The 23,916-nt window shown below is 42.7% G+C and overlaps 1 protein-coding gene across 1 annotated transcript in view; it reads left to right on the top strand.

The window, feature by feature from the left end:
• The window catches only part of OSBPL5 (oxysterol binding protein like 5), a gene marked incomplete at its 5' end in the record, with an annotated part of 176,445 nt that overhangs the window by 100,214 nt on the left and 52,315 nt on the right, over positions 1-23,916 (top strand). Inside the window, 2 exons of the mRNA XM_084264162.1 lie at positions 12,116-12,272; positions 18,249-18,322. Coding sequence (XP_084120288.1) covers positions 12,116-12,272; positions 18,249-18,322 — 231 coding nt within the window. The remainder of the gene's footprint in view (positions 1-12,115; positions 12,273-18,248; positions 18,323-23,916) is intronic.

Below are 23,916 nucleotides of genomic sequence, written 5' to 3'. Positions count from 1 at the left end.
GGTCTCTAAGACCCACGCAGCTGGAGCCTATTACTTTTTTCCTGGTGTGGAAAAGATGAGTTGGTAAACCCTGAGCAGGGCTGAAGTCCAGCATCATAAAATCTGTCTGTCACCTTTCAGCTGTTCTCTTTGCCGCTTCCTTTTTGTAGGAAAGATAATGGGAGTGTTTCCTGCTAACTCCTGTCTCTCTGTGATAAATTGCTGTGGTCTGTATTGGAAAGCATTGTCTGGCTGCTCTTAGCGCTGCGATAAAGAAAATGCTGTGAATCGGCTGCATTGTGTTTGGCTTCCGTTCAGCCAGGGCCAGTCTGGACGCTAAGGACCTGGTCTTCCTTCTGTGCCAGGCCTCAGATCTATTTGTGTGGGAGGCAGGGATTGTTGTTTGTTTGTTTAAAGCCACTTGCTCTGCTTTTGACATGGAGCTGTTGAAGTTCAGGTGATCCCTAGATCTATAGACTGAGGTCTTCAAGTGCCCCGGGCTCTCCATATTTTCCTTTGTGCTTTCCTTGCTCCCTTGTAGCAGCCATCCTGGTGTTGGAGAGGTGTGCTGCATGATGAGCCCTTTCCTTACCCTCCCCAGCTGGGAACCTCCAGCTCTCTGTGAAAGGGAGCACTCAACTCCTCCCCACCTCCACCCGCCCCCCCCCCCCCCCCCCCCACCCTTTTATTTCTGGTTGTCAGTACTTGTGGCAAGGAGGGTTTGTAGCAGAGGAGTACTGTTTTGTTTTGGTTTGTTGTTTGGTTTTTTTCCTTGGATCTTTCCATTCAGTGACAAAGCCCCTATCTGTATATAGGTTAGCTTTAAAATGAGGAAGAGAGTCCTCTTTCTGAATTTCATGGCTTTCAGATTTGTTGTCTTTTGTTGAGAACTGTATTGTGAGGTTTGCTGCCCATGAGATCAGGAGCCAGATCCTGCCTTGGCTTATGCTGGCATCAGCATGGAGGTTCTTCACTGCTGGCATTGGTATGATTTCAGTATAAAAACAATATGATGGAAAGGCGACTCGGGTCTTTGGTATCAGGTATTTCCAGCTAATTACCACTGAAATGTATGAGAGGCTCTTAAAAATAAAGCTTGCAATCACTGCAAAGCACATTTAAGTCACTCGGGGACCTTCCTTTTTCACTGAAATGAATTCAGAGGCAAAATGCACACTCCATCCTGACTGTGTTCTTGCTGGGATTCTCTGGGGCTTTAGCTTACGACTAATAACTCACATGCCTGGCAGGCTCACGGCTACATCTGGCACTGGGATAGTTGTACAAGTACCAGAGTTGTCACTGGCAAAAATACTGGGATGGAATTATTTGAACAGGTAGGAGGAGATCGGCAAAGACTAGTGCATGGTTAAATTTGTATGATGGGGGTGTGTTCGTTCACCTGCGTGCCTAAAGCTCCCTCCGGCTGAATCAAAGGAAAGTGCCAGTGCAAAGACTCTCCTGTCTGCTTGTTTTCTCCGGTAAGTCATGGATGAGCTGGGAGAGAAGGAAGGGCTGAGGTAGGTGCAGAAAGGTTTTCAGCTTGAGAACTGAGGCTGTGAGTGGGTTTCGTTGTGTGTGCTGCATCAGCCTGTGCACGGCTTGAGTCCTTTGGGCTCATTTAGCACAGCATAATTTCCACCCTAAATGCTCTTTGTGGGTTGTCTAGTTTCCTTCCTCCCACAGAGATTTTTAATTAAAAATCTAGGACCAAAATAACTGCAGTGCCATCTTTTAACTATTGTTGAAGGAAGAGCTTAATGCCCTCATCTCTGAGAAACAGTGAAGTTCATGCAAAAATACACAGTATATTAATTTCCTGTAGAATTTTAAGAAGAGTGGCTGTATCAGAGGAAGTATAGGTGGATGCTAAATTTAAACCACTGTACAGCAGATCTCACTATACTACAGCGCCCAAGAGTCTGAAAAGCTAAACAGGGGCATATAAGGATCTTTTAAAAAATAGATGTACTTCCTTAAAATTTATTTGGTTTTGTTTATTCAGCCCAACTTGTGAAGGCCTCTGTTGTTACAGACCCTATTTGAATTTGAGAAGTAGATGAGTGGAAAATTCAGCATGAGCAGAGCACCACGGGATGTGGTCATTGCTCCATCGCTTAGCTGTTCTTTGGAAGCAGATGGGCCAAGTCGGCTATAACTTAGTGGTCTTGGCATCAAAGACATTCTGTGGAAATACAGTTTGTGCTTATACAGGAGGTCAAGGCAGAAATATACTTATAATCTGAAATTCTTGTCATTTAGGATTGTCCACTTCTTTCTTTGTTTAGGATGGTGGGTGCTCATTACATAAATAATCTGGAAGTGATTCTGGGAAATCTTTGTGAAAGTGAACAGTCCTTGTTAGTTTCTAAACATCCTTTCCTGCCATTACTGCCATGTTGAAGTTCCCCTTTTGAGCCTGGGTTTGAAAATGGCTCAACAGGATTGGGGATACGAGCCTGGTTTTGGTTTACTTTGTTACAAGGGGGCAATATTTCAGAAACAAGGGAATAATGTCAGGAGGACACTATGAAGCATGAAAGCAAGTCTTAAAATTAGCTTGGTATTTCCTCGTAATTGTGTGGTGGGAGTGTAGCCCCGAGGCACAATCCTTTCTAGATTTAATTATATAAAAGCAGAGGTGGATATCATAGAAAGCCATCAGTGAGGCTTGCAGTAGTCTGGGTGGTTTTTTTAAATGTCATTAAAGCTTGAAGTAGGATCCTTCCATTAAAAGGGAATATGATCTCATTATGTGATTTAGATAGCAGTATGAGGCTGTAATGATGCTCTTTAATATGTTCTTTTTAAAGGAAAATATCAAGGCAAGAATTGACCTTGAAGATGTGGCCTGCTTGCAAATGATGTAACTGCACGTCTGTGCAGAGCAATGTCTTCTTGTCATGGCTTTAAATCTCAGAGAGCTTTAGCTAAAGCAACTAAAGTTCTTTTCTCATTTATATTTCTGTGTACCTGATACTGTATTTCCCTCAGTGTCCTGGGCCTGTCCCAAATCCTGTCACTCCCTGGCGAGGCATTGAAGCGCGCTTGCAGGCAGTGAGGACAGCAGGTGCTGTGCAGGGCCAAGCTCCCTCTTCCCAAGGCCAGTCATGGTGACTCCTTTACTGCAGCCTGGGGTCTCTTGCCTCTAAGATACCACTAGAAAAACTGGGTTATTAAAAATCTGCTCTCTTAGATAGTCAGCTACAGTTCAAAGGAACTGTCTGGGAGGTCATCGGTACTAACAGTTAGCGTGCATAGAAACTTCAGGGCTTGGGAGTCAGTGGGATGACCGTTCCCCAAGTAGCGTGTTTACTGAGTTATGGGTAATTACTGGAAAGCTCAGTGTGACAAAGGCAGTGTGGTTTACAATTATGCAACTCATTAATACTGTTCATGGGACTCAGAGACTTGCTTTCTGAAATGCTTATGCTTAGGCACATTGTGTTCACAGCATGCTTCAAACAAAAATTGTCACTGGTGGATGAGCTATCAGTATTAATTACAGAAATAAGGAGGAAGCAGAGCACTTCAAATCTGCTTTGCAGGTGGACATTTTTTTGAGTCATACGACTGATCTTCTTTGGATCTAATACTATTTATATTGAAATGATAACCAAGTGCTTATTTCCTTAACTAGCACAAACCTTTTAACACTGTATTTTCGTTCCTAACTTCATACCATGTCTCTGTGCCCAAGCCTTTCACACGTGGGAGTCAGAGGGGCATTGCTTTTTGGCTTGGACATGCACTGTCAAACCACTGTTGGCTGGCCAGGAGCTTGGCCCTCACTTCCAGCACACGCAGTGGGGATTCAAGGGCTGTCTGTATTGCAAGTGAAGTGTGATGGAGGCTGCTATCTGCCTGCCTGAACACTTGACCAAGATTGTTTAGTAGCAGACATCAGCAGAGATCTCAGAATGATCTGGCCATGTAGTTCTTGCCTGATTGATTCTCGGATACAATTTCTAGCGTGCCTTGCATGCTTTACTACTGCAACAACACTGTCAAGCCGTATTCCAGCTAGTTTGCTTAAAGGTAATTGATGTATGTGTTCCTGAGTTGCTCTTATACCTTAATTTTGATGTAAATTTATTTCCAACAGCCTCTTGAGTTCATTGCCAAGAAGCTGCTGCGCTAGCCACGTGAATCCTCGTGTCATCTGTACATAACTTTAAATTCAAGAAGTATATAAATATTTCTAGATAAACAGAAATTGAGAGGCACAAATCTGGTGCCTGAGTTTATTTCAAAGTGGATCCTTACTAGAATTTCTTGGCTAGTGTGTTATGAAGACTGCATTAGAAGATCAGCTGTGGTCTGTGATGGCATGTTCCTTCCTTTAGATTGCACATGTGCTCAGTTGTACGTTATGTTTTGGTGGGAGGTCTTTTCTAATCTGCATTTTTACTTTGTTTTCCTGCTTAAAAGAATGCCAACTAGAGATATCAGTAACAAATAATAGTAAATTTTAAATAAAAACTGAGTAAGCTTTCGGGTGCTTGATGTATGCTTAACAGCTGTGATCTACCTTTTGGCCGTCTTCGGTTGAATATATTAGAACATTGGATTAAAGAGCTGAAGAGGATTCAAAGAAAGCACCTTACCTTCCTGCATAGATTGATGCTTCAAAAAAAGACCTTTGCATGAGGTTTATTCAGTAGAGATGCCTTCGGAAATTGGGGCCTAAAGGAGATTATGAAAAGTATGAATTACTGAAAGTAAAGTAAGGGACTAAGACAAAGGTCTGCAGGAAAGGTGCTTATTCCTGTCTTTCACCGGGTGCTGGGGAGTTTCTCATCCTTCTGGTAGTATGGGTAATGCCTTCAATTCTGCACGCACCTGCTGTTACTGGGGAAATAATTAAAGTTGATGTAATTTGTAATTATTGTTGTAATTACAGTGAGCGAGTTATGAACTGTGCAGTTAGCAAGGGGAAAGACCAGTGAAATTGCCAAGTCAGGAGAAGACCCTTAGTGTTAGTGGGAAATTTAATATGCTTTGTTAAATTAATAGCCTTCTGCATAACAATCAAGTTACAGTTCAAAGGGCAGAGGAGGTGGATGTAAAAATCATCAAGCATTCATTTCTGTAACCCACTCAATATTCTCAGTCAGAAGAAATCTCTAGCATAATGTTTACAGAGTAAACGGCAAGTGTTTTAAGACAAACACACATGAGGATTGTGTATTCAACACTTAGTGCAGTGCCAGTTTCTAAGCCATAAGGTTGTAGTGATTCCTTGCCCAAACACAACATGGCTTTAGTGATGGGCTGGTGTTTGTGCACAGGAGGCATTTAGCCAGACCGGAGGTGATTCTGAAGATGGGGTTCTCCTACATGTCAAATGAAAATGTTTAGCCCTCTGTGACCCTTCAGATTTCTTAGTCCCAAGTTAAATTGGGATCCCCAAAATGAATACTCTGGGAATTTTTTAATTTCCCTCCATGTAGGCATTCGGTGCCTGGTTTTGCCTGTATTTGTTCTGTTTGTGGTCTTTGCACATAATGCTCACCATAGAGATAGATTAGTTGTGAGAAGATTATACGTGTAAGTGCTGCTGGTGTGCCTAAAGCTGCAAATGTTCTGCTGTATACAAAAGAAATGTTAATCAAAGCATCTTACAAAGAATTAAGGGAGGAAATAGTTTTTTCTTCTGATTACTACGTAATTCCCACTGCCCTGTGCAGGAAAAGACAGGTAGAGAAGCAGAAGGCGACAGAAAGATGTTGTTCTGTTCTCAGAGGGAGCAAGAGCAGATTGCTGGGGGTGGCTGTGGTAGGCATCTTCCTCAAAAACAGCACGAGAGAGGCAACTTTAAGGACACTGGAGAACATGTGACCTTCGTGTTAGGTTGTAGGGAGCACTCCTGAGCTTGCTGAGCAGCTGAGAGAACTCCTTCCTGTAACTTCAAGGTGCCTGTAACTTTAGCCTTCCATAACTTGGTTCCTTTGTTGCAAATGGGTGTTTTCAGCAACCCACATTATGTTATTTTCCAGCCTGGCCTGGTTGTCAAGCTGAGTGATACAGGATGCAGCACAGGGTACGGCAGTCCTTAAAAACAGAGCACTCCTGCAGTGCCAGCATTTTGGTGTGTTCATCTGGAGCGCTTGAAGGATTGAAAGGATGGGGCTCCAGCAAGCTGCTGGGGCTGGTTTGGGATCCAGTAGAGCAGGATCTGGGAGGAACATACTGAAGACCACCGCTGGTGAGGAAAGGTCCCCTTGACACAGAGAAACAGCTGACACAAATAAATCTGGGGAATAGCTGACATTTGCTGTGAAGCTTCATTGCTTCAGGTTCCAGCTAACAAAATGGCAGCCCAAAACGTTCAATGTCAGCTCTAATGTGTGTGTTTTGCCATTTCCCCAACCAAAACCCATGGGTTAGGTAGAGGAAACAAAAAGCCCGCACAAGCACTTTTCACTGTTACCAGGTTGTATTTAACTGTTAGTCAGGGGTTGGTTGTTCAGTTACCTATCTTATAAATAGGTATTTTAGGAATAGCTTCCAGAAACAGATTTCAGAGACTTTCTGAATTGATTGTAGTTCTTCAGCTGTTGTAACTCACTGGCGCACCGCTGAACTAATAATTTCCCCTTGCTGACGATTTGTGCTGCTGTTTTTCCTTGTGAATATTTAGGACTGTAATCGCTACAAACATGTCTGCCTACAGTTTGCCTCCTCTTTCATTCATGAAATTTTTGCCTCCTCAGGGTTAATTGAATGAGGAAATGTCAGTACCTTTAGATTTAATTTTCTTTATTGATGCAGATTCTGGAGTGAATGACTTCTGTGAATACAAAATACGGTTTAATTTGATTTCTAGGACATATTTAGTGACCAAAAAAGGAAAATGTTGTTTGAAACAAGCCTTGAATGAATTAAGACACCCCCCTCCCCCAACTAGCACAGTTCTTGACTATACAAACCCCCTAATTAACTATTTATAGAGATGTGCATATTTCCAATCTATTTTAAAATGCTGGAAATGAGAGTAAGCAAACCAACCTACCCACCAGTTTGTGGAGGGTAGGGGCCACATAATGTCTGCACAGTGTTTAGCTGCGTGGTAATTATATATCAGCAACTTAGAAAATTTGAAGATGGAGTCAGGAAAATTCCATCTCCAAAAGCCTCCAGCTGATGCTGAAAGTTGCCACCATCTTCCAGCAAGCACGAAAGGCTCAGAACGCAGAGCAGCCATGTGAAGGGCATCTCTGTACCATCACTGATCATCTGTAAATGTATTAGTCGCCGCCTTCACCCCAAACGGTCCCCAAAAGAGGGGAGCACTGGCAGTTCCCATTTGCTTTAATGGCACCCACAAGGCTTGCTGATAAAATCAGTTTTATTCCTTCCCCATTGCTCTTCCGCTGGCTGTCCCCAAAGCCACCTGGGAGGGAAAGTCCCATGAGGCAATCGCACCCTGTTGAGTTCACCACTTGCACTGTCTGTTTTGTGGGGGTTTGACGCAGGCTTTTCATCTGCTATATTTTGTGGTTTTAAAAGATAAAGTGGTCTTAAAGACAGGGTTAGCAAGAAGTTTATTTCTTGCTGCTGAATTATTTATTCCTATTTCAGCTCCAGTGAACAGCCCGCATTTAATAGTGCATTGCCACTTAGAGAGCTGTCAACGCAAAAGGGGCAATCCTGAAAAATACTGTGTTTAGTGGCTCTGTCAATACTCTCTGTACTACCTTTCCTTCATTTTTATGATCAAGAGCACAGAATAGAAGCCCAGAAATGACCTGAGCTACAAGCTTCACAGGCTTTAATCTGACAAGATGAACAACCAGATAAATTCATGCAAGAGCTAGAGTGAAGATTTTTCTCAACGAGGTTAGCTTCCTAGGAGTGCTTACAGCTTCTGCATCAGTTGGTGTCGTCAAATCAAGGCATGATGTCTTTCTTAGGCAATTTTCTATTTCACCTGCTGGGTTTGGAGGGAACACAGGAGCAGTGGGTGAAATCTGTTGCCTCACATTTTCTAAATGGTTTGGCAACATAATGGCAATATTTTGGCCTTCTGAAATTCTGGCCCAATTTTGATTTTTACTTTCTCTCCATTGACCAAGTCCCTGCAGAACTGGTTTCCATCAAGTATCTGCCATATCCTGGAGCAACCTCCGAAATAATGATTTAGAAGTAGATTTGGGTTTCAGAACAACAATGTTGTCCTCAAATCAGCTGTGGAAGATTTGAGGTCAAAAGCACTCGTGTCTAGAAGTGTATCTTCTGTAGTTGCTTATTTCTTATCCGATACATCAGATATTCAGATAATCACACATTAATAGGATAAAAGTAGACAGTACAAAGCTATATTCCTGCAACCCTTCACACCCTCTTATCTTGCACAGGTGGCTTGGGGCAGAGGCCACATAATTTAGGTGTCTGAAGGTGTCTGTTGGAAAAACACTGAACGCTCCTCCTACCTACCTGTTACATCCCTTTGGAAAATTGCCCCTGGCATCTACTGTTGAGCATCCCGTACAATTCTCATGAGCTTTATGTAATTTGAAGCCAGCTTGGGCAGGCAGACCCTTATGGATGAATGTAACAAGTAGCTCTCTGAGTAAGTTAATGAAGCCTCATTTTCTCATGGATTTGTGCCCTATGTTGGATTCGCTCATGTTTGGTAACAGCTGGGTTGATAGCGCTGCCCATCTTTCAGAGGGCAGTGATACAGCTTCCCTCTTTTCTTTAGCCATTAATTTTCACATAACTTTTAAGAAGCTAATATTTTCAAGTTTTCTAGTGCCTGTCAAATTTCCTTGACTGTTGCCAATGGTACAGAAGGTACTGGGAGGGAGGGAGGCTAAAACAGAATAGATACAGATGCAGACACACATAGATATCTTTTGGAAACCAAACCAAATATTTCAGGTGTACTATAAAATCTTAATATTGTGAACTACATTTTCTCCACCGAGGAAAGAATTGATGTATAAAAAAATGCAAAATGAAAAAGAAAGTCTATTTTCTATGATTTTGTGCTGCACTTTACACTGCATAATGAGGTAAAATCTTGTAGGCTGAGTCTGTCCATCTCAGTCTTTCTCTGAAAAAAACTGTTTAACCCCAAAAAAGCACAAGTAAGTTGAACTGCACACACACCACTGAACGAGAGGCTCTGCTGCTGTCAACTTCTAGTTGAAGCCCATGAAAATGCACATAAGAGCCTGTCTGGATGGGCATCAAATGTAGGAAGGATCTGTGCCCATGAGCTGGAGCATTGCGATGTTAGGTGGTCTTTGAAAAATAGTCTGGATGTTGGTGACATGACTAACAGCCACATTGTCAGTGCTGCTTGTCAGGGAGCTTTGGTCACTGGAGGTCTTCTGCCAAACAGGACCAAGTTAATGGAAACTTACTCAAACTGGTCTTTGTGATCAAACTTGCTGCCACAAATTTGTATCCAGATGTGGAAGAAAAGACCCAGAACAAATTATGGACTTGAGAAAAGTCTTTCCCTTTGTTATTACCCAGTGGCTGTTCCCAGTTGAGCAAGGCATCCGAATTTCTCACCAAGCCAGTGACTTAAGTAAGTATGGGAGTGAGAGAGCATCGACCCAGTCATTCTGTCAATTATCCTGTGGTTGAATAGTGTGAAATAATAGGTGAGGAAAATATTAAAGCATCAGTCTGTCTGCATAGTAAATATAGCAGCAGCTGAAAGAAATTGTGTTCTGGTGTGTCCGACCCAGTATACAGCTTGCTCTTGATCTGGTGTCTGGAGGGGTTTTGCCACCGACATCAGTGTGAGCTGGCGGGCTGTTCTCCACCAACGTGGCTTGTGGTATTGCTGAGAAAATGATGCTGAAGGCAGCCTTTTTGTTATCCTGTCAAGAAGAGACTCCACCACGAGAGCAGGGTGTTAAGAACTGACTGCACGGAAGTTTCATGTTTGTAACTTGTTCCCCAGCCACTGGAGGGACCTGGGGTTTCTGAACACCTTCCTGCACGAACGGCTCAGTGTCGCCAGGTTGCTGGTTTTTGGGAAGAGTATCCCACAGATCTGCTTTTGCTCCAAGCCACTTACAAGCAGTTCCAGAGACAAGAGAGTTGAGACAGCCTTTCTGGGAACAAGGGCAGAAAATAGCTCAGTGTTAGCATTCCAAACCCAGCTATTTAGACCTGGATTATTTTTAAATATTTTGCTTTCAGACACATAACTAGCTGCATTTTCCTTCTCTCTCTCTTTTCCTTTTTTAAAGTGAGTTTTAATTTTGCATCTTTTCCCCACCCAGTTATATGCAATCAAGGGTATCTGTGCAAAAAAAGGATATTTACATGGCTAAATGTTTGGTAGCTAAGTTACCACTGGCTGCTTCAGGGATGCTGTTGGCCTCAATGGGAACCTGGGGACTTGTTGGAGCCTGGATGTATGCTTGCAGAGCACTGCAAAAGACCTTAATTCATCCTCTGTGCATGATGCAGGCCCATTAGGGAATACACATCCCTTCAAATTGCAGCTGCATGGCTTGGGGGAGCCCCTTTTTGTATGTTGCAGACCCTTATATCTGATGGCTTGCCCATCCCAGCATGGTAAGGTTGGTTCAGAAAGCCTTGCTGCTCAAAGTGTTGTGGTACCCATGCTTATTGTCAGGATCCAGGCTGGTTTAGATCAAATTAAGCTCTTCGGTACTGAGACCATCTCTTGCAGAAAAGATGGAGCAGATTCTTTCTCGCCTTGTAAATCACAGCTAGTTTATAAAATTGATGCAGCCTGGTGAGTAAATAAATTTTAAAAATAAAAAAAAAGCAAAAAGCAAAGCCTGGACCATTGGGAGTGCCTTCTACAGGGATTTGTAGGGCAGGTGGACACACAGAGCTTGGGCAAAGCTTGGGAGGGGATTTTCTCACACTGGGACAAGTTTGTGGCATCCCCCTACGCTGTGAAGGCTAAGCTCCAAGAGACCACTGAGTGTTCCCCATTAAATTGGGATGTTTGAGCCAGCACAAGTACCAGGGTGGCACTGGGAACAGGAAGGGCAAGGCAGCATGACCCAGACTTTAAGGTGACATTTTCCACCTCATGTCCCAAAGGTCACCTTATGTGCATGCTGTCATATTTCCCCCTGGTCCTCTCCTCCTGAACTGCACTGCGACTCTGGGACACTTTTTTTGCCTTTACTTTCCCAGTAACCTAAAAGATATGGGAAAACTTGGAGGCTTTTTTCAGGAAATGTGTACCATCCTAAAGAGTTTACCTTACCACAGGAACTGTACCCTGCAGAAGCAGCAGACCTCGTGGTCTGTAATGCCCACTGGGTTAACGCGTCTTACTGCGAACAGGAGACCTGCCTCTGGCTGCACGTGGGGAGGGAATAAAGCTTGTAACGCAGAAGGAGACAGTCATAATTATCTGTTTGAATGGGTAAGAAAGAACTGCTTGTTGGATGGGTATAAAAGAAACCTTTAATTCCAGCCAGGATAGTCTAATGCGTTAGCCAAGTGGTGGTGTGGTAGAGAGCACAGTACCACTAGGCTCTTGTACGGGGTTGCAGAGAAGCTTTGGGGGAGAAATGGTGTTCTTTCCCCCACAGACCAGCAAGGTCTTATGGATCAAACTGTAACTGCCGTCTTAAAGAAAACTGAAATCATTTATGTGTACTGTAATAGCAAGTAAGGGCAGAGGTGACGCTGGTGTTCATCTCTGTTAGCTGCTCTCTGCAGCCAGCGCAGCTAATCTTCCTCCATGCAGCTCAAATTAATTGTTGATTTTGCAGATTTTGTAACTGTGCTGACACCGATGGAGTTAAATTTATGAAAGAGACTCCAAGACCTTAAAAAACAACAAAAAAGTGGGGTTTAGGTGTTGTACACTTGATAGACCAGGTGAACATCTGTTATCCAGGGTAGGTAGAAGGGTGTTATACTGCTTGAATTCACCAAGGAGCAGCGACCTGCTTCCCTGCGGTTTGCAAATACTCAGAGTCAGCAAATCAGTAATTGTAGCTTCAAACTAATATCACTTTATAATTTTTTTTCTGCATAGCCTTCTGGTGCTCTATAAAAAGATCTGGCACGCTACATAGGATTAGGTGGCTTTGAAGCAGCAGAGTCATCTGGGTGTGAAACTTTGATTTCCTGTGTCTTGAAATGAACTGTTTTTTCTATCTTTTCTTTTCAGAAAACCCCCACAGCTCATGCCATGAAGGAGGAGAACTTTCTTCGTCGCAGGTTCTCCCTCTGTCCAGCCTCATCCACCCCTCAGAAGGTTGATCCTCGCAAGCTGACGCGCAATCTGTTCTTTGGAGCTGACAATGAGATCTACCCACTCAGCCCAGGTTGGTTTCTGGTGTGTCACTGCAGAAAGTAACATGTTTCAGGTGCTTGCCTGCAAGTAGGTATTTCTTCGTGCTGCTTGGAGACAGAGAAACATGAAGAGAGAAGCTGTTGCATCATAGCTATTATTGGATCCCAGACAGTGCTGCTTTCATGATCCTATTGTCTTTCATTGCCATGGTGTTAAGTGGGAACAGAGGGCATCAGTTGGGGTTCATAACTATCTGCAAACAGCATGGCCTCACACTTCAAAAATGACTGATGTTTTTGAGCATTTCCACTTTGAGGTATGTGATATGCTTGACCCTAAGTGTTGGACGCGTTTAAGATTTACTGGCCCCATTTGCAGACATTTAATTGTGAGTTTCCTTGTGCAGGTTTAGAGCCCAGGATAAATATTACAAGAGCAGACTTTCTGTAGCTAATGTTCTGTAAATATCTACAAGCACTACAAGTACCAGGACTCTTGACAGGTTGCAGTGAATGACTGGCTTTAAGTGTTCTTATTACATCTTTTTTTTTTCTTTGAATTTCCAAGCATACTTTTTGAAGGAAATAGAGCTCATTTTATTGTATCAGATTTTGTTACTCACAGTAAACATTCACATCTTTCCTTGATTGCAGTCTGCAAACAATGCTTCTGTTCCAGTCTGTAAACAAGTGCTTCAGGGGACAAGTTTGTAGAGCTGTCATTTGCAGCTGCTGCGTCAGTGCTAAATAATCAAACCTCACAGCACCTTCAGAGCTCTCAAAACACTGGTATCTAGAGAAAGAACATAGCATCTGTCAAAAGGTTCCAGTATTCATATAGTCTGTCTGTATGACAGACTCTCTGAGCTTTGTAGATGTGGAGGAAAACCAGGTCTGGGTTTCCTGAGCTGATTGTCTTCAAGTGTAAACGTTTCAAGAGGCTTTGTGGCTGCTTCAGGGTAATGGGGAGCCTATTTTCAGCAGCTGACTAATGCTGGCTGTCACTGAGGTTGCTGGAAGCTTCAAGAAACTTTTTGTAATCAAATTGAAAACAACTTAAAATGGGACACCTAAAATTTCGTGCTACTTAAACCTGTGGGGACTTCTGAACAGCTAGCTGCCCACAAGTACGGACTGTACAAATGTGTGGTAAGTAAATAGCTGTTTCACTTCTGCTATCCTTGGGAGCTGAGGGGGCTGATTTTTCAGGATGTAATCACTTCCCCTTGCTTTGGGGAGACGGAGAGCTGTAGCTTAGGGTTTGCCCGTTCCTCAGTTCTCACCAGCATTTTCAGTGCTAAAAAGTTGCTGACTTCCTCACAGAAGTATTTCAGTGCTGTAATCTTCTAGAAACCAGGGAAAGTTGAGGGTTTCAGCATGGAGGAGGTAGCTGGAAGAGTTTGTCTCTTCCTTAGCTTCACCCATCACTTTGTTTCTCCATGATCCTTGCTGTCAGTCAGACCAAACAGCCTTAGCTAGGGTTGACAGAACAAGTGCCTTGAGCCATGGTGGAGCTTTTGTTCTGCTGTGCAGTTCTCCCAAGTAACCTCCAGCACTGGCATCAGCAAGGGCAGTTGCCTTCTGTATTGCAAAGGGCGAGCACAGGGCAGAGTGTGTAAAGGAGAGAATATCCCTTTTAAACAAACAGAATTTACTGCTTCAGCCAGGGGATTTCTTGTAGAGTCTGGGGTTTTGTCCATTCTTACTTTTTTTTTTACACTCCTTTCATTTCTTTCCTGGTCCCCACAGAACTGCCTCATCTCTTTGTTGTCCTCATGTTTCCTGTAAGAAGTAACTGTCAGTCTTCTGGTCAGATGGCATTTCCCATGGCAGGCTCCTCTTTCACTCCTTTGCTGCTGCTTCTGCGTCATTTTCCTCTGAGTCTTGTGTGCTTCCCCTCATCTTCTCTCTTCCCTTTGAAGGATGGGAGAAGGATGGAAGAGATAGGCCACAGGTCTTTGTCCATAAAGTGCTTGCAGTATTCTCTGTCCAGCATTTTTCTCTGTTGTATTACATTAACTTTCAGTTCTTGAGGCTGTTCCAGTTTTGCTGCCCAGCAGATTTTCCCTATGAGAGCACTGGGCTGAGCATGTTGGGTGAGTGCCGTGGGCTGTGTGGGCAGCAAAGCCCAGTGGTTTCCTGCCAATAGTCTGGTGGTTTGTGAGGTGCCTGAAACTGCAGGTCTCACAGCACCACCTCTTAGAATTAGGCCTCCAGCAACAAAGGTGTACAAGTAAATAATTCAGTGAGAAGGGAGTGACAGACTACACCTCCAGCAAGCTATGCTATGGAGATTCAGTTCAGCAAGGTGATTTTTTTTAAAGAAAAATATGGAAAGTGCGGAGTGCACTATATGAAATAGCACTTTGGACTTTTTGGCTCTTACTTGCTTACAAAAATGCTAATGATTTTGGTAACTAGAGACTTGAGGAAGATATTTTTTCTTTATAGGTTCAATATCTAGCGAGATATGAATTCATGTTCTGTGTCTGTGCCTGTCTTTCCCATACCAATAAGGAGAGAGGGTATTTCTTTCTCTTTGAGGCTAGGAAATTTACTGGGAGACTAGCTAAAAGAACTTCTAGAGAATCTCAGTGGCTTTAAATAAAAATTTAGTCTACCTGCATCCTCAGAGATGTGCTTTGATAAATATGGGAATTTTACTGTGATAGACACGCTGTGATAGACACATGAAGCTAAATTTAAGTCTGGTGTGGCTGATAATTACAGCAGTAATTTATTTGCAGTACTTTTGCCACACATCAGAGCCAGCTTTTCCACTTGTAGTTATCCAGGCACTTTATCAGAGAGTCTATAAAATAATAGTTCGTATGGGGTGGAGCTAATCGTTAATTCCTCAATAACCCAGTTATTTTTCTTCTTGTTGCCATTAATCAGTTGTGCTTGTTGTGTCATTCATTCTAAAGGGGAAAGCCAGATGCACCTGTAGGATTGATGCCAGTAGAAAACCAAAATAAAAAGGAATTGTTACTGTTCTGGAAAGGAACTAAATATTTATTTTTCCTATTTGGTACAGTACTGGAATCAAAAAGGTATCGGTAATTCAGCTCTGCAATTCACAGTCTGGAGTTTTGGCAGTTTTCTTCATGATGTGGTGTGGGCTGTTTCCATAAGCATCATTGATTCCCTTCCGGAACTATTTTGCACTATTTGGTGCAATAATGGAGGACTGTTTTGGTACTTTGTGGAGGACCCTTCTTTGCATGCCCTGCTAGCAGCCAGCATTTTAATTCAGGAGAGATGCAGCTCTATTTCTGTTGTGGCTATTATGTTTTCTTGATCGGGGAGATAAGAACTTCAGCTTCTCTAGCCACTTAATATTTAGCTCCTTTTATGTTTTTATGTGGTTTCCTATTTATTTTCTTGAGGCAGCAATGTCTGTTGTGCTCTGGGTGGGACTCTTGCTTTTGGGCTTTCTGTATACTTAACTATGTGTACGGGTGTTTGAGAAACTTCCACATGGTTTCAATGAAGTTTGCTTTCCAAACAAAGGCTGGCTTTCACTCTCTGCATGGCTGCAGCAAGTCTGCTTGAGACAGACAGCAAAGACAGCTCTCCTCAAAAAAACAGCCTTCTCCTCACAAGAGCCAATTGGCTTAAGGAGCCAGTATATGGTGCTCCATAAACATATTTTATGAATCTTTGTAAATTATATGGTAAGAGTGAACAGTTGTGCATTCCCATTTTTCATAATAGCCTGTATGCAGGATGGTGCAGAACCTCAGGAGCACTGAAATTTCCTTGTTCAGGTGCAAACCCTTTTTGAGGGGTTGAGGGTGTTACTGAGAGAAGGTGGAAATCTCGCTCATCCAGGCTTTTTGTATGGACACCAGCTCAGAGTTAAGCTTTCTTTAGGAAACAAGACATAATGAAGAATGGATGTGAATTCTGTTGTGCTAATAGATGCCATTCCCTCGGAGCAGGCAGCAGCTGATTCCCATTAACTTCACTTGAACTTTTAGACCATATGTTACTTTCCCATACATGCCTGGAAAAAACTCTTCATGGGAAACAAGTGCAGCAACTACATGGCTTTGTGAGATTGTTCCAACCTCCTCTGCCTCTGTCGGGGAGAGCAGAGGCTCTAGAGAGAAAAGCACTGTCAGAGAAAACGTACGGAGATACAGGCCCTAATCCACGTACAGCGATGCTTGTGGTCATCCCTCACGTCATGGCAGCACAAGGTGATCGGCAAATATTCATCTGCTTGGGATTTTCTCCTGCCTGCAAACCTTAGGTTTCCAAATGTGTCGTGCAGGGCTCGGAGTTTCGAGAGGAGGAGCAACAGTCAAAAACTAGGTTAAGATACAGGTTCCCTGTTGCTGCACCGCCTTCCTATGTGACTGCATAGATCCTTCTTCTGCTTCAGTTCCCCACGTGAGCAACACACACCCTGTCCCTCCTCTGCCAGGCTTGGAGGTGTTTGCTTGCGTGCAGCAGGCATGCAAGTGCGCGTGGCACAGCGCAAGGCTGTGCCACAGTGTGAGAAGCACAGCCGAAACTTCCATCGCCCTTGGTTACCATGTGGTCTAGAGACAGTTTACCACAGAGTCTTTTCCTAAATTTAAGAGCTGATACACCAAGCTGCCTGTTAATGCCTGTAAAAAGGGTGCATGTTTTGTCCTGTGTCTTCACCAGTGAAGCCCTGTACACAGCTATAAGGAGATACGCTTGTTCGTTCACGTCCCATGATGGAAGTGCAGAACATGGCCATGAAGATATTTATTTTTAGTCAGCTTCTGTGGCCGACTTTTCTAATGGTTCTTGGCTTCTTAAATAACTGCTCTGAAAACTCCAGGAGACATTATGGCTTCTGACGCTTCTGTGACAACTGCTGACTTAAGTAGAATCAGGATTTTCCCTTGCTGTTTTTGGATGTGATAGTGTTTCCAAGACTGGCCCACACAATGTTTCAAACCGCTCTTAACGATTCCCATGTTTGCAGTGTGCTGCAAATGGATTATATTTCACTGCCTCAGTGGTTCTTTGCTGCATCCAGTATTCTGAAGCTCTGATTGCTAACAATTTTGAGAAGAAAGCTACATTGCAATTGGATAACAATGTCTGTCTGGGCATTAAAAAGCTAGTCTCATCAAATGCTATTTTTTGGCTTTTTTTTTTTAATAGAAGCTCTATGCTTTCTTTTACTGTAAGGACATGATTACAGTTGGCAAAAAGAACAGAAATTATCATTACATTTTATTGCTTGGACTAGGACTACATCCAGTCATACTAGTATATAATGTATATAATATACTGCAAGTTTAGTATATTATAGTAGTGGAAATATTTTTCTACAATGATTGAAAAATGTTGCAGTGTTCATAAATAATACTTGTTAATTGATAATGTTTCTTATTTTAACAAATAATTGTCAGAAGACATTGATCTTCTGCAGGTTTGGATTTGGGTTTTTTTTGTTTTACTAATTATGTCTAGATGCTGTTCTGTCTTCTGTCATGTTTAATGATCATGGTTATCATTTGTCAAACAGTGTGCTATCAAATGCATCTGTGTATAGCTGCCAGATACTGACCAGGGAGGGTAATGTATTGAATAGTGGCTTATTAACTGAATTCCACTTATTATTTGCATTGAGTGAGGCATGGGGTATGTAAGAAAAGAACAGACCGCGGTAATGTAATTAAAGACTGCATCATAATGCAGACACAGAAGGGAGCTGATTAAGGATGCATAAGCAACCTTATTTCTGGCTTTTTTTTCCCGCTGGACTTTACAACCATTATGTTGGTTTACCAGAGTGTTTGCAGACCTAACTTTTAAGCAGTACTTGTTGCATAGCCCAACCATGTGGATCCAGGATATTTCAAGCTCTGTGAGATCCCTCGCTGTGATCCTGGTGTGCCTGCTCCTGACAGCTCGTGACAGCTTCTCTTGTGTGCTGTTAGCTGTAGCCCTTCTATGACCATGAGTAGCCAGGACTGTGCACAGAATTTCTGTTTCTGAATCACATTTATTTGTTGCAGGAAAAGACGTGGAGGGAAACAGCCCGACAGCGCTGAAGGATGAGACACCACAGACTCCAAACTCCATTAATAAGGTACTGTGGGTCAGGGATCCATCCCTCGTCCTAATTTATTCCCAGGCTGTTATAATTACTTTTCCTTTTTTCTGAGAAGGTGTCTCCCTCTCTTTCTGAAGGAACTGTGTTTGCCTGTTTTTGACAGAAAGAAAATGAGTGGGTTTGTATGTTTGGGATGACAGAGAACCCCCATACTTTCCTCTGCCTTGATAGCACCTACAGCAGAAGAACCCTGTTTATTTAGGCCTCATTTGGCAGTGTAATTAAATATGAATAATTACTGTTGAAAGATTGATTTTGTTAGAAGAGGTGTCTCCTGCTGTTCTTGCTGATCAAGGCAATTGTAAACCCTAATTGTTTTGGAAGAGAAAACTGTGCTATTTAGTGTAATGCAAAGCATCTGAAACTGTGAGTTGAGATCCTGGGAGAAAACTCAGGGAATTGGTGTAACAGGAGAGGAACACAAATTAACCAAAATTTTCTAAATGCAAGGTTTCCATCCAGCCTGTTGTGGAGAGCTAAAACTGGATCTAAAGAGACTCAATCTGGGTATTCAAAAACTGGCTCTACATTCAGAGTTACAGAGTGCCTGGGTTTGATTTCCTGTGGAGACAGAATCAACCTTATAAATTAGATCTGGCTTTGAGAATCATGTATGGGCTTTTTTGGCAGCAACTCCCCAACATGTTTCTGGAGGGTAACTAGAAATAGAAGCAAGGCCTGTTAATAAATTTTTAACTAAATTTATTCAACTATGAAGCTATAAAATGCAAATGACACCAGCTGAAATGAAAATATAATGTGAAGGAAGCAGCTGCAGACAAGTGATTTCTTATAATACACGAAAATAGGCTCTGCACAGGGCAATGGTGGTGAGAGGAGCTTTGGGATTATGCAACATGGAAGTATGTACCTGTCCTCTGGACAACCTGGCAAGTTGAAAACAGACCCTGGTTTTACTTTTTCAGGCAGGTTCCTATGGGAACCCAGTCTCCCACTTATCCTGGCAATGAAGAAGCCCAAGGACCAGGTGACTGTCCAGGGCTTTGTTTTAAAGCCAGATGTTTTGCCTGCCATACAAGGAGTGGTGTTGAATTCTGACTGACTTAGGAACATAAAGAAGAAGGGCTTTTCCTTGACAGGACAACTCAGAGTACTGAGATGTTTTCCAAAAGAGAGTTTGATTTATGAGATACAGGATGAATACAAGAGTAGAAATGTATTTATTAAAGGTATCTGGGTGAGAGCATTGCTCAGCTTTGTTTTTGCAGCTTTGGGGTCTACTTTGCTATTTAGTCTCCTAGAGGTGTGGTTTTGAAGGGAGAGGCACCCTTGGAAGATTTTTATGCCCACCTAGATTTCTGCTGCCATACTTTGTGTGCACCTGAGAGGTGTTGGTGAGTCTCTTCTTGACAGTGTAAAGAACAGTTGTTAAAGAGAAAACACACAGTGCAAAGCAACTGCATCAACTTCTGGTTCAAAACAAATGGGGGTCCAAACCTGTAATGAGTTTTGCTTTCATTAGGCTAAGACTTTGGTTTTACAATAGTCAAAACTGCTCTGAAACATCAATGGACTAACAACAGGTATGAAGACCCCAAAACACCAACTTGCCTACTCTCTTATAGTGTTGCAGGCAATTGCTTTGGCTACTGAATGGGCCAGAGCTAGGTTTTTCTTTCCTATCTGAATGCTCTGGTTGGACACACGATGTTTTATTTGGAGACTTTCTGCCTTGCTGGGCCTGTGCTGTAGTGCCTATCGTTCTCACTTCACTCTGCTTTCCTTTGCTGTGTTGTATACCACCGTGTTCTTCTCCAGCCATGTAGCTTTTCTTCTGTCTTGCTTTGCAGTGTCAGTGTCAGTGGGGAGTCCCTAGTGTGAAATATCTTGTACCTTAAAACTTCAGGCAAACTGGTAGTCAGTTTGCTTAATATTTAATTTTTCACATCCACTTAGCTCTAAGGCTATAAAACAAAACCTTACTGTCAGGTATCCAGAACTGCAAGTAGGGATCTGTCACAGTATTTCAGTTTAAAAATAAATAGGGATGCCACCCACTTGAACCAAAGGAAAGAGTGTGTGCTAATTGGGTCATGTTTAGAGTCCTGGTAGCAGGGGGGAAATAATTTTTAGAAACCAAACTGTAGTGTGTGCAGGTGAAATGAATTGGTTCAAAAGTAAATGTTCTTGTTAACAGATCCTCACCATGAATACTTACCTTTCTTTCGGCACTGTGGCTGTACCAAACACTGTTGGACATCTGTGTTCTTTCAGCAGCGCTATTTTGATGTGCCACACCACACTGGCTCTTTTCACCCAGTAATGAGAAGGAAAGCCAGTCAAGTACTTCAGTCCCTGGACTGGGGCTTACGGGACCTTGAATTCTCAGCTCTGACTCGGTGCTCCTGCAGTTCCCCAGGCAAATTATTGCATTTCTGTTTCATGTGTTCATCAGGGAGGTAGAGCTGAGGAGCAGGCTGCAGGTTTCTCAGGTTAGCAGACACCAAGCAGAATATCCCATAAAAACCTGATAAACATCTGTGAACTTGAGAGCTGTGAAACCATTTAACTGCAACCGCACTAGCCTGTGCTCGAGCTCATAGATGGGCTGCTGGTGTCTGTTTGGTGTGTGACCATGTCCCAAGTTGTCCTGTCTGTACAGACAGTAAAATATTTGATGCTGGAACATTTACTTTCAGTGTGCTTGTACAGTTCTTAGCAATATGTATTTCCCATTTCAATAGTGACTTCTCAGCCCAAATTATATTAAATTGAAATTAAGGCACTGTTCAGCTACATGTTACGTTGCTAATTTTCCTGCAGCATGTTTTCTATTTCATTTTTCAAGTGGAGTCTCTTTCATTTCCTTTTGCAAGAGAAAAAATTAATTGTTAGCTTGTTTATTTCAGATTGTTTCTCACACTGTTTTTTTCTCCATTTTTTAGCCCCCTAGCCTTGTTTTCTTGGACCAGCGCTCATACAGGGTTGTGAAAGTATCAGAGAACTGTCTGTAAGCCTCAGGCTTGTCTCTACTGCCAGGTAGTACAGTTAGCATGCACCAGGTAGTGACAAGAAGTGCCTTTATCTCAATTTGTGCCTCATTTGGCACTGTTAGTATCCTTTAAGGCACTGTTTGTTTTGGTATGAAGAGATGTACTTTCTCTTTTTTCCCTTCCTGGCCTTACCTGTTTATTATACTGTTTGGAGTGCAGCTGTGGTCTCTAGATACAAATGCAGAGCCCATGGAGAATTGAAATGTATTTTAAGGGATAGTAGAAAAAATTTGGTACTTCACTTTTTTCAGTTGCCCACATCTGCCACAGTGAAATCCAAAATTATCACATTGTAGGATTGTGGCTGTTGCGACAGAGTTATATGACATATGGGAGGGCAAAGCTTAGATTGCTTTCTTCATCATGAATGAGTTTTTCCACACACCTGAAGTATTCAAGATTTTATTGTGTAATTTCTAATCTGAAATGAATCTATGTGGCTTCTAGAAATTTATTTCAGCTGCAGAGTAGTTTGAACTAGTTCATACTAGTCACTTGAGATTTAAGCTACAAGTCCTATGCTGTATTAAGCTCATCCTTCTAGATCCATGAATCATGATGTAATTCCAGCCCTGGTTACATTTGGGACTGTCACAAAAAATCATTCACAACTGTAGCAACCTACAAGGGTACCTTTCCCTCTGTTCTCTCTTAGCCAGCAAATTTAGGAATGGGTTGGTAGAGAGATCCAGATGTTGCAGGAACCACCTCACAGAGGCTCAGGAGTGAAACATCCCTTCCTGTGTGTGGGCTAAACACAGCTTTCTAGGAGGACTTGGTCCTTCTAGATGATGTTATGCTTGAGTAGACCCTTGCTGGCTTTTCATTACTGTACTTTATGTTATTGATGCAGTGGATGGAATTATTTTGGAGCTAGTTGTCTCTATCAAGACTTACGCTTAATTCCTGGCTCAGTTACACCTTGCTTCTTCAAACCCATGCACAGCATTTTAGGGTAGTCAGTATTGTCTGCAGAGGGCTTTCCAGCTACTTGTGAGCGAGCAGAGGTGTAGCCTGGCCTATTCTGGGAAGATGGTGTAGAAGAGGGGTGGGATTTTGCACTGAGAGATAGGAAACATGGAGCATCCCTAATTTATGTAGGTGCACACAAGCCCTGAAACTCCCAAGGACCTCACAGAGGGGGAACACAGGCAGTAGTAACTGTTCGCTTACAGAAATGGAGTCTCAAAGTGGGTAACTTTGGGTAAGCCACAGCAGTTTTGTCACATCACCTCGGGTCACTCTGGTGTTTCTGATGAGGGAGATGAGGGTAAATGGAGGTGTTAAAATTAAAATTATTTATTAAACAATTTCACAAAGCATATTTTAAGCCAAAAGCCCTATTGTTTTTCATTGCACACTTTCTCAGTTTGTTTAAACTCTACTGAGGAACAAAAGCTGTACCTGTAGCTAAAGGGGAAAGCAAAGCTTTGCTTCAGATATCTGCTTAGCACTACACTGTATCACTCGTGAAACAGCATCTTTCTCAGCCTGCAATTTCCTGTCTCTCTTAAAATACACTTTAAGTATTCTAAACTCGCAGAACGTTCTTCCCATGAAAGGCACACTTAATTGATCCTATAGAAATCCCATGAGGTCTGTGACTTTTTCTTTAATTACTATAATCTGACACAATGGAGCAAAATATTCCACTAAACAGTAGTATAACTGGGTATTTGGAGTTGCTTGGGTAGCTGAATTTCATCAATGATTTTCCCCAGATATTGCTGTCATGTCAGCTATTTATTTCTACAGGCTTTTCAATTTGTGCTAATGTCATGGTTTAACTCCAGTCAGCAACTAGGCACCACACAGCCACTCGCTCACTTCCCCCTGTGAGATGAGGGAGAGAGTCGGAAGTGAGGAAACTCCTGGGTTGAGATACAGACAGTTTAGTAGGTAAAGCAAACACCACGCACACAAGCAAAGCAAACCCAGGACTTCATTCCCCACTGCCCATGGGCAGGCAGCTGTTCAGCCATCTGCAGGAAAGCAGGGCTCCATCACGCCTAATAGTGACTTGGGAAGACAAATGCCATCACTCTGAACATACCCCCTTCCTCCTTCTTCCCCCACGTTGAGCCTGATGCCGTAAGGTATGTGAGATATCCCTTTGGTCTGTTGGGGTCAGCTGTCCCAGCTGTGTCCCCTCCCACTTCCTTGTACACCCCCAGCCTACTCACTGGTGGGGAGGTGTGAGGAGCAGAAAAGGCCTTTGCTGTGTGTAAGCACTGTTCAGCAGGAACTAAACCATCTCTGTGTTACCAACACTGTTTCCAGCACAAATCCAAACCACAGCCCTGCACTCGCTAGTAGGAAGAAAATTAACTCTATCCCAGCCCAAACCAGCACAGATAATCAGTGTTATAAGCACAGTTGCTTTGTCTTTGTAACATTTTTTAAATAAAAGGGATTATTTTTCCTAAACTATAAAGTTTCTGGTGAAAATTACTCAACTTTATGTAAAGTGGTATATTGATTGAGGGATAATCTTCCCTAATGTGAAGTTGTGTCCCAGTAAGATTCATTTCACTGACTGCTGTGCTTTGGGTGAGC

The sequence above is a fragment of the Gallinula chloropus genome (assembly GCF_964237585.1).
Source record: "Gallinula chloropus genome assembly, chromosome: 4".
In the NCBI taxonomy this organism is placed as follows: domain Eukaryota; kingdom Metazoa; phylum Chordata; class Aves; order Gruiformes; family Rallidae; genus Gallinula; species Gallinula chloropus.
This window is presented reverse-complemented; position numbering and strand designations above follow the sequence as displayed.